At 46.6% G+C, this 15,687-nt stretch overlaps 1 protein-coding gene across 15 annotated transcripts in view; it reads left to right on the forward strand.

The window, feature by feature from the left end:
• Positions 1-15,687, forward strand: part of LRRFIP1 (LRR binding FLII interacting protein 1) — a 141,071-nt gene that overhangs the window by 74,899 nt on the left and 50,485 nt on the right. For 7 of the 15 annotated variants that reach the window (XR_006820289.1, XR_006820291.1, XR_006820295.1 and 4 more), the window contains exon 2: positions 808-894. Coding sequence is in view for 3 of the 15 variants with exons in the window: in XM_046019180.1 (XP_045875136.1) it covers positions 808-894 (87 nt within the window). In the remaining 12 variants the exon portion in view is untranslated. Of the gene's footprint in view, positions 1-807; positions 895-7,764; positions 7,783-11,010; positions 11,059-12,330; positions 12,376-12,918; positions 12,970-15,467; positions 15,507-15,687 lie in introns of all 15 variants that reach the window. The other 8 variants (XR_006820284.1, XR_006820286.1, XR_006820287.1 and 5 more) reach the window with 4 other exon arrangements.

Below are 15,687 nucleotides of genomic sequence, written 5' to 3' on the forward strand. Positions count from 1 at the left end.
CTGTGGGTGTTGGAGGGGGAGCAGGGCAGCAGGGTGTCCTGAGAGGTGACTAGACAGGAGTTCTGGAATGTACGTCAGAGTCCCAGCCCTGTGCCCTGGGACAGGTCCAACAACCTCTCTAGGTGTCCACTTCCTGCTCTGTAAAAGGGACGGTCCTGTCCAGCTCTGATGCTTCACTCCGCGCAGTAGTCTGTTGTAGCTCCAGAGGAAGGCACGCTGCCCAGCCCTGCCACTTGGAGGCTGTGTGACCTTGGTCAAGTTATATGCCCTCTCTGTGCCATAGTTCCCTCCTCTATAAACTGGGGGATGGTAATAATATCTACCTAAGAGGGTTGTTGTAAGGGGTATGTGGCACAATATTTATAAAGTCCTTAGAGCTGTGCCCACTTAGGGGAGCCTGTGGGGCTCAGTTGATTGAGCGTCTGTCTTCAGCTCAGGTCATGGTCTCAGGGTCATGGGATTGCCCCATGTCAGGCTCCCTGATCAGTTGGGAATTGGCTTCTCCTTCTCCCTCTGCCCCTTTCCCCTGCTCATACTCTCTCTCTCAAATAAGTAAATGAAATCTTCTATAAACAACAACAGCAACCGTGCCTACTTGGCATTTAGTAAGGGCTCTGTAAACGGTAGCGATCCTTATTGCGGTAATTACTGCTACCGTCATTCCTGCTGACCCTTTACTCGTATGAGTCTATGATGTGTTACGGCGTATTTATTAAACTCTGAACAAAGTCTCTTACTAACGGCTTCATCGTTCACACGAAAGGAGCCACTGATCCGTCTGCTAATAAAATCCCCCGTGTGTTTCAGGCAGAGGCGAGGCTGGCGGCGAAGCGTGCGGCCCGCGCCGAAGCTCGGGAGATCCGAATGAAGGAGCTGGAGCGGCAGCAGAAGGAGGTAAGGCTCGTGGTCCTGTGCGGGCTCCTTTCACAGGTGTTTTCATTTTGGGTTAGAGCGTGCAGGTGCAGAGACACCTGTTGCTGTTGACACACCTGTCGGCTTGACAGTACCCACGATGGGAATGTGCCTGTGACTTTTGTTCAAGGTCAGGCCAGGGAGTCCGCATAGCACGGATGCCAGGCGTGCCTGTCCCAGACCTCGACCTGCCGGGTCCCGAGACAGCCTCCCCCGCGGCCGCTCGCCTGCCTACATCCAGCCCAGCCTTCTGGCCAAAAGGAGCCAAGAGCTGCTGGTTCTGAACCTCAAGGTCAAACCGTCCAGCCAGAATCTCAAGTCTCTAAGTTAAAATGTGAAAGAACAGAATATTATTTTTTTAAACTAACCAAACTATTTTGTTTAAAAATATTTTCCCTTGCAGATTTTACCTGTTTTAGTAATAAGTTTCGTGATGCCTGAAGCCCACATGTGGTACAGAAAACAGAATATACACCATGGGTGGGATAGCTGGGAAGAAACTGCCCCCCACCCACCGCGCGCCAAGGGAAGGTGGACAGGAATGGGCTTACACACCTGTTAATGCAGTCTGCTACTTATTTTCGTAATCTTGAGCTACAGCCGAGGTCGTGTGGACAGCACGAGGACTCTTGACCTTGTGGTTAGAGCAGTGAACTTTTCTGTGACCTTGAAGTGCACGTGGTGAAGGAAGCAGACCTGTGTTCTCTGTGCGCTGCACCCTGTGGGAGCATCCACTCCAGGCCCCACTCCACGGCTTCTCTTGGTCAGAACATTTGAATTTGCCAAGCTGGAGAGAGGCAGCCAGCTGCTTTTCCCAGGGCTGATTTTGCATAGCCAGAATTTTAAAGCTGAGCCAGTGTTTATAAAGCACGTGTGATTTCCAATAAAAACCTGCATTTCCAGTTTCTCTTCAAATCCTTGTGGATTCCACCGCTCCCTCTCACATTTCCTGGGATGTGGGGGCCGCCACCTGCCTGAGGTGCTCCTTGTTGCCTTGTTGTGGTTCCCTGCATGTGGAGGGTAGCATGCCCCGGGGTGAACGGGTTCAGGCAAAATCAGATTTGAATTTGGGGAAGAAATCTCCTCCATGGGGTTTGAAGAATGGATGGCAGATCGCTAGAAGCTCCAGGCCAGGATGTTACTTAGGAGAGTTAAACCACAGGCCTGGTGGCTGGAGGCTGAGGGGCCCCCAGTGATGGGGACACGTGGGGACGTGGTTCCCAAGAGAAGGGCCCCACCACCCTCCAGCGGCGCCTGGGAAGCGACCTGAGCCGGAGGGCAAGTGGCGGCTCTTCTCCAGTGCTTTAGGTGTTTCTCGTCCTGTGTTTACAACACGGGAAAGCCTAAAATATTTGAAGGTAATTTATCACATTCTCCCCCCTTGTTAGAAATACAAATCAGTTGCAACTAAGTTCTGGTTTTGAAGCTGTTCTGCCCGTAGAATTAACTTCTGCTTGGATTTCTTGTGCCTTTTCTCCTAATTTATGCAAAGCACAGGTTTGGTACTTTTCCCAGTGCTTTCCCCTGAGAATCACGGTTGTCATTTTAAAACTGGAAATAGACCCTCTGGAATTTTTGCGTGGGTGATTGGGACTGGCCCGTCGCACCAATGTCTACCAGGATGCACCCCCTCCCGTCATCTCAGTGAAGGGTGAAGTTCGGCCCAGTGGGGCTGGGGGCCAGACGGATACCTGTCATCAGCGCCAGGGGATGCATCTCACCAGGAGCGATGGTCAACGATCCTTCAGAGATGCATTTTCAGGACATCTCTGGAGAGAAGGATCTGAACAGGAGATCAAGAGAACGTCTAGGTCCAGTTGCTCATAGGTTTTGTCCCACACCTGTCTGAGACCCTGTCACTGTGCTGTGGGAGCCACCCTGACAGCAGATGGCTTCTGCCAACTCAGACGTTGGTATTAATAGCAATCAGAGGCCACCCAATGGAAAAGTTCTTTTAGCCTGAACTGGTTTTTAAAAATAGATATTTTTCCTTTTTTCAGATTTTTTTTCAAACCGCCTGGTGTCTGGTTCCTGTTAAAGTGTTTCCATTCATCCAGCAGACACCTGCACGCCCACTGTCTGCAGGACCCTGTGGCCCCCCGCCCCACTTTAGAAGGGAACATGGCGGTAGGGGGAGGGCAGGTGTCCGGAGGCTGGGTCTCCAGCTCTGCTTCCCAGGCTGTGCCACTGGTCCGGGGCCAACGGCCGCTGCCCTCTCGGGGCTCATTCGCTTTTAATCTACTCCCTGGTTCTCCAACAGGCCCCTAGTCCCTGTTCTGTTAAGGTTGTAAAAGCCTTATAGGGGGATCTTCCAGACACATGTTCCCACTCTGCTAGCTTTTTCATGGTGGACCGAATCCCAGCAGCGCTGGTGTGTCTGGTGTGTCTGGTGGCCTGTCGCTGCATCTGAGCCCACTGCCGGAGCCCATGGGGCCGGCCCCAGGGAGAGAGAGAGAGGGGGGACGGTGACATCTGGGGGCTGTGCCTTGGGCGCTCAGGATGGTGTCAGTAATCTTAACTTAATCATCAGCCTCAGGTGTAAGAGAAACTGACACGCACCGAGAGTACAATGTGAAATTTCCACAAAACCAAGACAAGAATGAGTTATGCAGTGTGTACACACACATCTGTTTTCCAAATGCTATGTTTAGCTTAAGTGTGGCCTTAGTGATGGGTGCAGCTCATTTAAATACATGCACGATAACAAGCGGCTGAGCTTCACAAAGTGCTTTAGCAAAAGTGCTTGATCTAGAAAAATCTTGCTTGATCTAGAAAAAAGTGAAGAATTGAGCCAGGAAAGTGACTGTTCAACCGGCCTCCTTTAGAAGCAAAGCCCCCATGCTCCCGAGGCTCCCAAAGCTCCTCACAGTGGCCTCACAAGGCCAGGAAGCCTGCACTGGGCACGTGGGGCAGGGGAGCCCCCGGTCCCTGCCACAGGGCATTGGAACCTGGGCCTATGTGCTGGCAGAGCCCCACTCCTGGGCAGCACGGCCATCCTTGGCATTTGGTGCCAGTTGAGGAGCTCAGCTCTGCAGAGAAAAGCTGATTAAAACTAGGAATCTGGTCAGAAACAGCACAGTTGGCCTCGGTTGTACGCGTGTTAGAACTGTGACACTCTCCGTTTTAACAGCATGTTTCACATTTGTTGTCAAGACATGGACGCGGTTTCTGGAAATCAGATGCTGCATTTTGAGTCGCATTCTAAGGAACATGTCACACGAAAGCAGGTGGTCATTGGGGTCTCGTCGATCTTCTGCTGCACGGCAGAGGTGCTTGTGGATGCAGGTGTGGGTTTCCATGATGTGTGAGGCTGAGTTCTGAGGGGCCAGCAGAGAAGCTTGGCTTTGCTTGTGAGAAAGTATCTCCCAGTGAGCACCAGCTTCTTGGTCTCTCTTCCCAGTGTGACCTCACCCTCCTCTCTGTGTGTGATCTCACCCTCCTCCCTGTGTCACTTCACAGACCATTCACCCGTGCTCATCCTCCTCCCTTTCTGACCTCACCCTCCTCCCTGTGTGTGATCCCACAGACCATTCACCTGTGCTCACCTTGCTCTCTGTGTGCTCTCAGCTTCCTCCCTATGTGATCCCACAGACCATTTACTCGTGCTCACCCTCCTCCCTCTGTGACCTCACCCTCCTCCCTGTGTGATTCCCCCAGACCATTCACCCATGTTCACCCTCCTCCCTCTGTGTTCTCACCCTGCTCCCTGTGTGACCCCACAGACTGGCAGTGGGTTAGTGAAGGCACCTCCACAGTTCCTTCTCTGCTGAACTCAGACTCTCATTTGGGGTCAGTTACATTCCTGATGACCAGCCCCCATGACATGAATTCTCAGTGTGCACAGTGACCCCCTGTGTGTGTCAGGGAGGGAGCAGGGAAGTCAACCCTGGTCCACACAGCCTGTGGGATGCTGAATGAGGGAGTGGCACGTGGGATAGGGCAGAACACAATGACAGCCAGGTCAGGGAAGGGGTGAAGCATGGAGGGAGCTCCCCACCCCACTCCAGTCTGTCCTACGGTTTATACTGGTCTGGTTGGCTCAGTCCAGCACTGACCCACCCAAGTGACAATGTTGCTAGCAGAAATTTAGGGTCTTGGAAATATGAGAGCATTGATATTTAAAGTTTGTTGCTTCAAAAAGGGGGTGGATTTGAAAGGTTTAAGTTAAAATAGATGTATATTTTATTGCTAGTCAGAGAGAGCTGGGGTGGGGCAGAGGGGACCGTCAGGGACATCCTAGAGCCCCTGGCCCGGGGCAGCAGCACACTTGGGTGCTGTCACTTACAGTCCTCAAGGGACTCTGCCCAAGTTTCACTTACAGGTGAAGAAAGCAGACAATTATCCCCACAGCTAAGAAGACAGCCGAGCCAAGATTCACATGTAGGCCCAGCAGCTCTAAGGCTGTGGTCCTCCTAGTAGCTAAAATACTTAACAAGAAACACCCAGGGCATGGGGCGCCTGGGTGGCTCAGTGGGTTAAAGCCTCTGCCTTCGGCTCAGGTCATGATCCCAGGGACCTGGGATCAAGCCCCACATCGGGCTCTCTGCTCCGCAGGGAGCCTGCTTCCTCCTCTCTCTCTATCTGCCTCTCTGCCTAGTTGTGATTTCTCTCTGTCAAATAAATAAAATAAATAAAAAAAAAAAAGAAACACCCAGGGCAGAGTCCATGGGATTCAGGAGGTGCGGGAGCTGGCTGGCACCCACAGCGGAGGGGAAAAGGGAAGATGCACGCAACCCCTGATCAGTTTATAAACAGCTGCATACCCTGGGAAATCAGTTTTCTCGTTGGCGCAGACTTGAAAGCACAACGTAATAAATACAGAATAGACAGTTTTGTTAGCAGGAGTGTTAGAAAGGACACAGAAGCCGTGGCTGTCCTTGTAGCTCTTTCTTTTCTTTTTTTTTTTAAGATTTTATTTATTATTTATTTGACATTTGACAGACAGAGATCACAAGTAGGCAGAGAGGAGGAAGCAGGCTCCCCACGGAGCAGAGAGCCCGATGTGGGGCTCGATTCCAGGACCCTGAGATCATGACCTGGGCCGAAGGCAGAGGCTTTAAACCACTGAGACACCCAGGGGCCCCCTTGTAGCTCTTTCTTGATGTGAGATGAGCCGGGGGCGGGGGGCGTGGGGGCTGTACCTGTGGACATGCATGTGCACACGTGAGCATTTATGTGTACCACTAGACGGGGGAGCGAGGCAAGCTGGCAGGGCCTGAGGATCCAGGAAGGTGTACAGGCAACACTTGTCTCTCTCCCGCCCTCTGCATATCACATCTCTGGGCCTATTATTAGAACTAGCTAACTGGATTTGAGGTTATACAATCGGATAGCCCCGGGGCACTGGCATTTTAAGTTGTTGATTAAGTGGAAATGAATATGCTTCGCAAGGCCAGTGTTTAACTCATAGGGTTGATACTTTGGTGTAAAAAAGGTGAGAGATGTGATCCCTGTTTTCCTCTGGGGGCGAGCCATCCACCTTCACACAGGTGTTTCTGAGCAGGGGCGAGGCTTTCCTGGAGAGGGAGCTCAGATCCACTGAAGGTGGACAGAGCCTTGACTCCCTGGAGGAGGAGGGGGGCTGTCGCTGGGGGCCAGGAAGGGGTAGCTGGTGACAAAAGTTGGGGGTTTCGGAGGTGGGTTGTGGTTGGAGCGACACTAGTACCCGGGATACCCCAAGACGGGGACAAGGCGAGCAAGTGGACACCGTGTTGGAGTGCAGATCTGTCCTCAAGCCGCACAGACCCTGAGGACATGGGGCCTGTGAGCTGGCCGTGGATTTACCCTGGCCTCCCAGGCCCGCCCAGCCCTTCCATGGCGGCCCCTAGCTCTCTCCGTCCTGATTCTTCACGCAGATGGGGAGACCCGACTGTGGTCTGTGTTCGCTGTGCTGTAGGGCTGCTTAAAAGGATTATGAGCTCCTTCTGAGTGGATTCATGGGGAAGAATAATATGTAGCTATTCTTTGGGAACTCCGAGTGAACCTTTTACTTTGCATGAGGACCTCCGCTAGTAGAAATGACATGGGGATGGACAACCAGCCGATCTGATGAATGGGCTGCGTTTCTTTAACTTCTGCTGACTTGATAAGCATTTTTGTGGTCAGTACTGTGTGTCCTGTGGTCATAATGTTGAATATGTTCACGTGTGCTCACCCATGTACGACTAGAAATGCCAAGCGTTGGCCGTGATTTGAGTAAAGCCTGACTCGGCAAATGTTTTGTTCTGTGAATGAATGAATGAGCCTGATACTTCAGTCTTACCCAGTGATACTGCACGATTAGGAGAAAAATCTGAAGCAAATGAATATGTCAGTGTGTGATTATACGCTTTTTAAAAAACGTGTCTCAGTTCTGTTCTAGTAATTGCTGCTTCTTTACTGCATTTTCCTGGCATTGTTCATACCTGCGTGAATCAGAGCAGGAAAGCATCTTTCTTCCCTACTTGAGAACTTGACCAGTCGACTTTACACTGTACTTTCTGGTTGAACTTTTATCATTGTGCAAATAAATTTTGAATTGAAGATGAAGTGCTTTTCCCCACTGCTGGTAATGGTTACATGGACTCAGTGCAGTAGAATCACACCAGGATTCTTGCAGGAACCCAGGTGTGTGTGCCTGGGTCTCACCACTGTACCTAAAATAGAGTGTAAAATGAGTCAGGAAATTAACAATACTTTCAATGAGACCAGACATTTTTTGTGTTCTACCAGTATTCAGTGTTGGTTTTTTTTCCCCCCAGTATCACTTTTATTCCCATTACCAGGGACTTAGAGAACCTTTCCTTCTGATGTAATTACTTCTGTAATTGGATTTCATATTCCTTTTCTTATTTCTTTTGCCCTTCTCTGTAGATCTATCAGGTTCAAAAGGTAGGCTCTTTGTTCTTTGTTTCCTAATTTGCATGCCGGGTTTTCTTTTTTTCCTGCCAAGGGCCTGGTCACCTTTCAGAAATAATGCCTTTCATTGAAAATATGTAGAAGTTTTTACTGCTTTATTTACAAATTGGTTTGTTCAAGAATGCTGAAGTCGTCCCTATTTCCACCCCCCAGAAAAAGCAACCATCAGACGTACCTCTGTCCACAGAATGTTTTTCTCATCTCCGCTTTTCTCAAAGAATTAGAAGATTGTTTCTTTGAGGAAAAAACAAACAAACCAAAAAAACGAATTCTAAGATAAAATAAAATCACACTTCAGAACTGGGGAAACCTTCAAAGTCAGATATTTAAAGAAAAGATTACCCTTCCATATGATTTTCTTAGAAAATCTTAAAATCTCAATGCAGATTACCACAGATTGAGAGATTGGCATATACTGACTTAAAAATCAGGTGGAAAAAAAGAAAACGATAACAATAGCCAACTCCAGTAACTTAAACCTGCCCTCCATCCCTAAACATTCAGGGTGGTAAAGTGCGTGTCTATTTCCTGGGCATTTAGAAACAGCTAAGATTTAGCAAGAAATACACTAGCAGGCGGGGCACACAAAGTAAGGTCGGAAACAACCGGATCAGTGGCTCCTGACTCGGCAACAATGGTGGAGCGATGGTTGGTTCCCTGAGAATTTATAGTGTGTCTACCGTGAGTCTTTACCAAACCTTAATCTCGTTTGTTACTTCTGACATCTATCATAGTGCTTTTTATAAATCTATTTCGTTTGTAGATAAAGAAGAACTGTATTTTTTTTTTTTAGAGCAGCTAAGAAAAATGAAAATAAGATAATCATTAAAAGGTAATCACCAGGTCCTTTTAAACACACGGCCAGTAAATTTAAAATTCCAGCGGTGGATTCCTTTCCTGGCTACAATACCAGATTGCCTTTGGCTCCTGTCCCCCACCCCCCAGTCCACATAACTACTGTCCAGAGAGTGTGGAGAAATCAGATAAGTGGGCGCCAGAACCTGTTTGTGCTTTATTAGTTTTTTCAGGGTCTGGTATTGGAATGCATGTTGAAGCTAGATCTAAACATACTTAGAGAGTCTACGGAAGAATTTAACAAGAGGCAAAAGCTGGCAAAGTTAGGGGACCTGCCCTGTAACAGACTGCCCAAAACCTAGAAAAGAGACCCCGCCTAGTAATTTACACTTTGGTTCATTCCTTTCTAGTTCCAGATCACTGTTATTTTTCTGTTTAGTAACTCACCAGGGATACAATGTTAGACCTTCTGTCAGAATGTTCACTTGTGTACAAAGTAATTCTAGAAGGGAGCTCAGGAAGTCCACAGTAGAAAAGCAGATACATATTTCTATACTATAGATGTGCCAAGGGAAGGGAGGGCTTTCTTTATCATTAAGATTTGAGAAAAGGAAGAGGAGGCAGTAAACATCTCTCTCGGCCCACTTGGCTGTTCTGTGGGATGGCTTCTCTTCTACTGAACTTCAGCTATTTCTGAAAGTCAAGCACCTTTTGTATTGTAAGTCTGGCTCTTACTTCCTCTGCATGACTCACTGGCTAATCATAGTCGTTTACATTTGAGACATTGTACGCTTTCCGCTTTTGGCTTTGGCGCCTCCTCACTAACATCAGAACTTGGAGTTAGTTGCACTTTCTGCTTGGGGCGGGGGGGGGGGGGGGGGGGGGGGGCGGGGAGGGAGAGCTGCAGGCATAGCAGTGATGGGTAAGGTCACCGTGAACTAGATGGAAGATTTTGAATGCTGGTTCTTATTTTTAATATCACAAAAAGAGCAAGAGATGGTGTGCGGTATTTGATACAAGTATAGAATTGGCAAAAAAGGGGAAATATGAAAATAGAAAAATGGATCATACAGACTTCTGTTGGAATTGAAATAATTTTTGTGCCTTTGTACAGGCCCCCCCTTTAAAACAAAAACAAAAACAAAACCTGTCCTTTCTATCTTTGTAATTAAGCCATGAGCTGAAGAGGGTTGATGGCATCACATTTTACAGGTGAGAAACCTGGAATTTGGCTGCAAGAGTGAGCAGGCCCGACATTGATTGAATGTAAAATGGCTTTAAGCTGTTGCAATTCACTTAACTTGAAGCTAAAGCCTCAAAGTATGGAAAGTGACTTACAGAAAAAGACTCAGCTCATGTACTTTTGATATATTACATTTCTGTATTGGTTGAGATTTGAAAAGGTTGAATGCTTCCTCCAGTTTTTTTCCTCTTCGATTTTCCTGCTTAGTGCTCTAAGAGAAAAGGGCAAGACTATTGGAGAGCCATTATATTTAAAATCTGGCCACCCTTCAAAATAATTGAAACTGAGCCAAACATAGCAGCATGCTTTGGCAATTAGAAAACAATTTCAAAATTTGTCTTGGACTTCTAGCACCTAATTTTTTTTTCTGATTATAAAGTTTTAATGTATAAAGAGGAAAACCACGTCTATGTGATGACATGAAGATTTGGTTGCTTATTCCTTGCTTTTTCTATTGGAACTGGGGAGAAAGTGAGGAGAAAAGCAAGACCCCATCACTTGAAACTAGACTTGGGCTCCTGCCTGTCTTGAGAATTACTGTATTTAGCAAGGGCAATAGCCATTCTGAATCTGCTTTTCTCATTTTAACTTGGACCACCGGGGCTGACACAATTGAGGTAAAACCATGGAGCACTAGCTAAAGAAAATGCTCCCATAAAACGTTTTTTCTGTTCCAAGTCCTCTTCTTAGCCACTCAGCCATCTTTCCATCGGTGACATGCTATGAAGACATCCAAAGAACGTAAATTCTCGGGGGCCTAAATTTAGCGTAGATATCAGATAGCTGGAGCAAGGGCACCGGAGACCGAGGGGTCAGTACCCTCTCTCTCCCTGTCCCCTGGGCTTTCTCGCTGCTCCAGCAGCTCAAGTACCTTTGCTCTGCAGGCTTGAACAGCCTCACACCGGGGCTGCACTGCCCTGTTCAGCTCCTGCTCTTCGCCCTGCTCAGCCCTGGCCCCCTGGGCTTGCCTGGGAGGAGTGGGAGGCGGGGGTCTCTCCACCAGAGCTCCCCACCCTGCACGGAGTGTGGTGTTTCCAGCTGTGCGTCAGCATGCTCCCTTCCCTGTGTGGCTTGGGCAGTGGTTTGGAAATGCATGTCAGAACGGTTTCTTACGTGGTTACCGTTTCACATCTTGCCTAATTTTCTTTCCCTTCTGTCTTTAGAAATATTATGGGCTGGATACAAAATGGGGTGACATCGAGCAGTGGATGGTAGGCCTTGGATACAATTTTTAAGAAACTGACATGGTTTATAATTTGATTCTTACACACTGCAATTATATTGATAGATTCCTGCTGTGCCATAATTTAATACTGAGAGATTTTCTTCCAGGGACTTCTGCATCTGGCCTGATTGTTTACATCCGGATGAAGCTGGGTTAGAAATGGGCCTGGCCGGCGTTTTTGTCTGGTCTGGGCAGTAGCTGCTCCCTCCTGGAGTCTCCAGGCTAGTGGCTTATGTTCTCCAGGGCCACCACCGCCCTGTCTCCTTGGCCAAAGGGCTCTCCATTAGGCACACTCAGGAGAAGATGGGGTACTAGGCATGAGGCTCAAGGAGGGGGAGCCTTCCCCTTGCTGGCCCCAAGAGAACGTGGACCCACTCCTTCTCTCATTAATTCGTCCACATGAGTTCCTCCCCCTCCTCCTGTCCTTGACACTTACCCAGTGGCCTCATGGACGTCCTTACGTACTTTTAGCAAAGGAGAACCTGGCCAGTGTGGAAACGTCATGTTCGATGTCCCTTATGCATAAACAATCCAAGGAAATGTAAAATTACCTCCTAATATCTTAGACCCCTGTGTAGAATGGGAAAGAGAACAGTTCCTGAAATATAAGCAGTGTGTACTTTCTCTGTTAAAACAAATGATTAATTTCAGCCTTTAGTATGTGTAAACCATCATTTTAAGCTTCTGTGGTGGATGTATTTTCATCAGATCTTAAGACTCAGTTAAAAGATGCCTCATGGTTTTCTATACCACTGAGAGAAAAGAAAAAAAAAAAAGCTGCTAATTATAATTTGAACAACTTTGATTGTAAGATATACCCCCACTTCAGAGATACCCAAATGTGAAAAACCATGTGTGTCTCAGAATGCACAAAATATAGTAGATGGGATCATGTCCTTATTGGAGCTTTTATGGTAATTATTTATCTTCTGATTCCCAAAGGAAAGAGAATAAGGTTTCTAATGTAGGCAGAAAAGTAGGTTGAGTTGAACCTGTAGAGGTTAGGAACCAATGAAGGGCCATCTTCTCCCCCAACACACTTTTAGAGCAGAAATGAAATGTGCCAATTACTTGTGTGCTTACATATGCCCAAAGAGAACATTCTTCCTCAGTGATTCAATTGAAGCCTTTTAATGGCATCAAAGAAAATATTTATTTGACATTATATCAGAAATACTGTACTGTGTTACAACCAGACTAAGGCTTCTGTTGTGTCTGTATCTGACCTTTAATACTGTTTCTTCCATTGCTTTGGTAGGAAGATACTGAGCGCTATTCCCGTAGATCCAGGAGACACACATCGGTTAGTACTGTGTTCACGTTGATTGAAGTCTAATTTATAGTTGTAGTGGCTGAAATATGTGATTAGATATATCTTAGTGATGCTTACAAAAGAAACTAACTTCTACTGATTCTGTTACCTAAAGATTTGTGGACTCAACTTTTAGCATTTTGACCTAGTTTTATGAGGGGAGAATGGGAAATTTCTGAGTATTAATATATATTCATGACAGTCTCAATGCTCTTTTGCCATCCAGTACCCATGAATAATTTGTAGAATGATATGCATTGAGGTTGTGTTTGTAGATTACCGGCAAAGTAAATAACACCACTTCAGTGAAATGGAGTTAAAGCAATATCATCCAGGAACAGCCCTCTGTAAACAGAGGTGCACACACAAAGCCCATTTGGGGAAGATGTAGGTAGACTCAGGTCCCCTGAGATTTCCAGAGGCATCAGATCTGCCCCACTGCTGTGGTGTCAGATCAGCCGTGTCTCTCTGAAAGCTGGACATGGGTTTCTACATGCTGTGCTTCACAGTTGTTTTCATCCTTTCTTTCACTAGGCTTCTGATGAAGATGAGCGCATGTCTGTGGGTAGTCGTGGAAGTCTGAGGGTCAGTAACCAGAATGATCGGGTTTGCATGCAGTTTATGGTTGGCCGTTTTTGCTTCTGTATCCCAGTGTTCAGATTTCCTGTTCATTACCCCATAGTCTAACCGAGAAATCTAATCCACAGTGGGGTGTTTCCTTGTGTTGCGGAGAGAGTATTGATAAGCAGAGGTCCCTCTGTCGTGTCTCTCTCCCAAGAGTGGACATCACAATGTCTGTATATTCGTCCATAACAGAGCACTGCCATGCCTTGATTAAGTTGTCTTGGCAATGCTGGTGGGATGAAGGGGCCCATTTGCATACATGCTCCTGGCCAAATCTGCATCTCAGATAAAGTGACAGTTCCTCAGTGCTGTTCTTGTGTAGCTCCTTGAAAACTGCCATGAGCTGCCTGGTGGAAACTTGGCATGGGTTGGACCCATGATCCCCAGGTCCACTCGCCCTCAGGAGTATTACCTTTGGTTAGCTTTGATGAAATCTCTTCGTCACTGACAACTTGATGGTTGCAAAAGACAAAGACATTAAACATTCCAGTAATCTTCATAACGAGACTTGAAAACATTACATGCCTTGGGAAGTGAAGTCAGGAAATTGTGTTTTGCATAGCACTTTAGGTCAGTGCCTTACTCTGAGCATGTCAGTTTTCTTTACCAGAGGGTTACGATTGCTGTCACTGCTGGTGGGAAGTGGGTCTCGATGCAGCCACTCTGTTTCGCTTAAGAACTGTCTGGAGCAGTATGCTTGGTTTCAATCACCAAGACAATTTATATGCACCATGAATGTGCATTTCATCTGGCTGTTCGCAACAGTAACTGTCAGGTTAACTGACTGTTGTTCTGACGGGCGGTCAAGGTCATGGACTTAGCAGTGCCCAAAGCAGACCCAGTGTGATTTTGCCAGAAAACAACGGTTCAGATGTGAAGATGGTAAAAGTGCTTCCTTGCTTGCTGAAACTTTCCCCTTAGCCATACGGTTGTAAGTTCTTCAAAGATCTTGTCTCAGACAAGAGTCAAGCTGGAGGAAGTAACATTTATGTAACCAAAACATTATAAATGCAAACCTGAGTTTGCAGAATCTGTGGCAGAGACACAGAAATGACAGCCATTGAGCAGGCCCAGGAGAAGCCTGAGTCCTTGAAACCAAGAGAAGACACTGTTTCCAGGAGCAAAGGAGAGGTCAAGGAAGCATAGGATGAAGGGCCAACTACTGGCCTTAGCGTCAGAGAGGATGTTGGTGGACTCAACGAGGAAACTTTTGATGGAGGTGGTGAGAACAAAGCCTGACTAAAGCAGGCTTAGGAGAGAACAGCAGAGAAATTGGACACAGAGTCCAAATCTGTCACAGTACCCATTTCCAGATCTGATCCTCCTGGAATTGTTTTCATGATTTGTGTGTACTTGGATTTTCCTAGGAAAAGAATTTGTCCCTTTGTTAAGATTCTCAGAAAGATTCCTGACCCCAAAGAGTTTAAAACTATTAAAATCCTTGTTGACAGTATTCATTTCATTTTCAGTGATTTTAACCAGACATGAGTTAAATTTCTTTGCTAGTCACCATTCTCTGCCAAGATTTCAAGCATATTTGTTTTAAGGTATAAAATTTTATGGACGAGGCCCATAATCTGGACACTAAATAAGAGAGAGAAAGTGGAAAATCAACAGTGGACAGGATACTTGTGTTGAGCCAGTTGGTTGCCTACACTGTTCTTCCCCATAATATACTTGGTCTAGAGAAATAATACTTTTTAAAAAAACCACAGACCTTGAGAACTTGGATCCTGGAGGTAAGGGTCAGATCTCCTAACTCTGACAGGTTTAGGACCAGCCCAGAGCAGCGAGAAGGTGACAGCGTCCATCCCCAAGCCCTTGGGGGCCCAGAAGCTCTGGCCTTCGTCGTTTGGTGGGCTGCTCCCCGTGCGGGGCTAGTGTGTTCTGCTTTAATGTATGCTAATATTCTGAAATCTTTAGTTTGCAAAGTCCAAAGATCATATCTTTTATTTCTTGACGATCTCAAAATACAGGTCTTCTTCATTCAACTGGCAGTGATGATAAACCCTTAAAAATCAGAGGAAATTTTACTTTCCTAGTGTTTGCATGGGCATTCTTCTCGGTAAACTAGATTTTGGATATCATAAGATTTTAATTTTTCTTATTTAAAAATTGATGGTGATGCATGTGATTGCCTTTTATTTAATATAAATAGAATGTATCTTCTGGAAGAGGAAGTAAGATTGCTCAAACTGCTTCAGACTTCATGAATTATAGCAACATTTGCCATGCAAGTTTTATTTAACGTTACTGGATTTTATCATGGCTGTCGTTCTAATGTGATCCCTTCCATAAATACACATGAGATCCTGGAAGTCATGTAAAAATGTAATTTTGTCAAGATTTCAAGATCACCTGGCTTTTGCTTTATGTTTTTTGATATTTGCATTAGCTTTCTAGTTGATTTTGGCAACTCTGTTTTCTGTTCTTTTCTTCTTCCACCCTCCTGCTGACAGTCGCAGCCTGATTTGGAGTATGGGGGTCCTTATGCCTGGGTGAGATGGTTGGATGGATGCTGAGGCGTGATCCTAATAGTGCATAACCTGTAGTGTTTCCACTAATCTTGTGGGTGTGTTTGTCCAAAAAGCCAAGTATGTCTCTGTCCAGAAAGACACACATGCTGTCCCCAGGCCCCCTTGGGACAGTGCCACGGGCCGAAGGGCAGGTATACCTACC

This window comes from Meles meles, chromosome 9 (assembly GCF_922984935.1).
Source record: "Meles meles chromosome 9, mMelMel3.1 paternal haplotype, whole genome shotgun sequence".
Lineage (NCBI taxonomy): Eukaryota > Metazoa > Chordata > Mammalia > Carnivora > Mustelidae > Meles > Meles meles.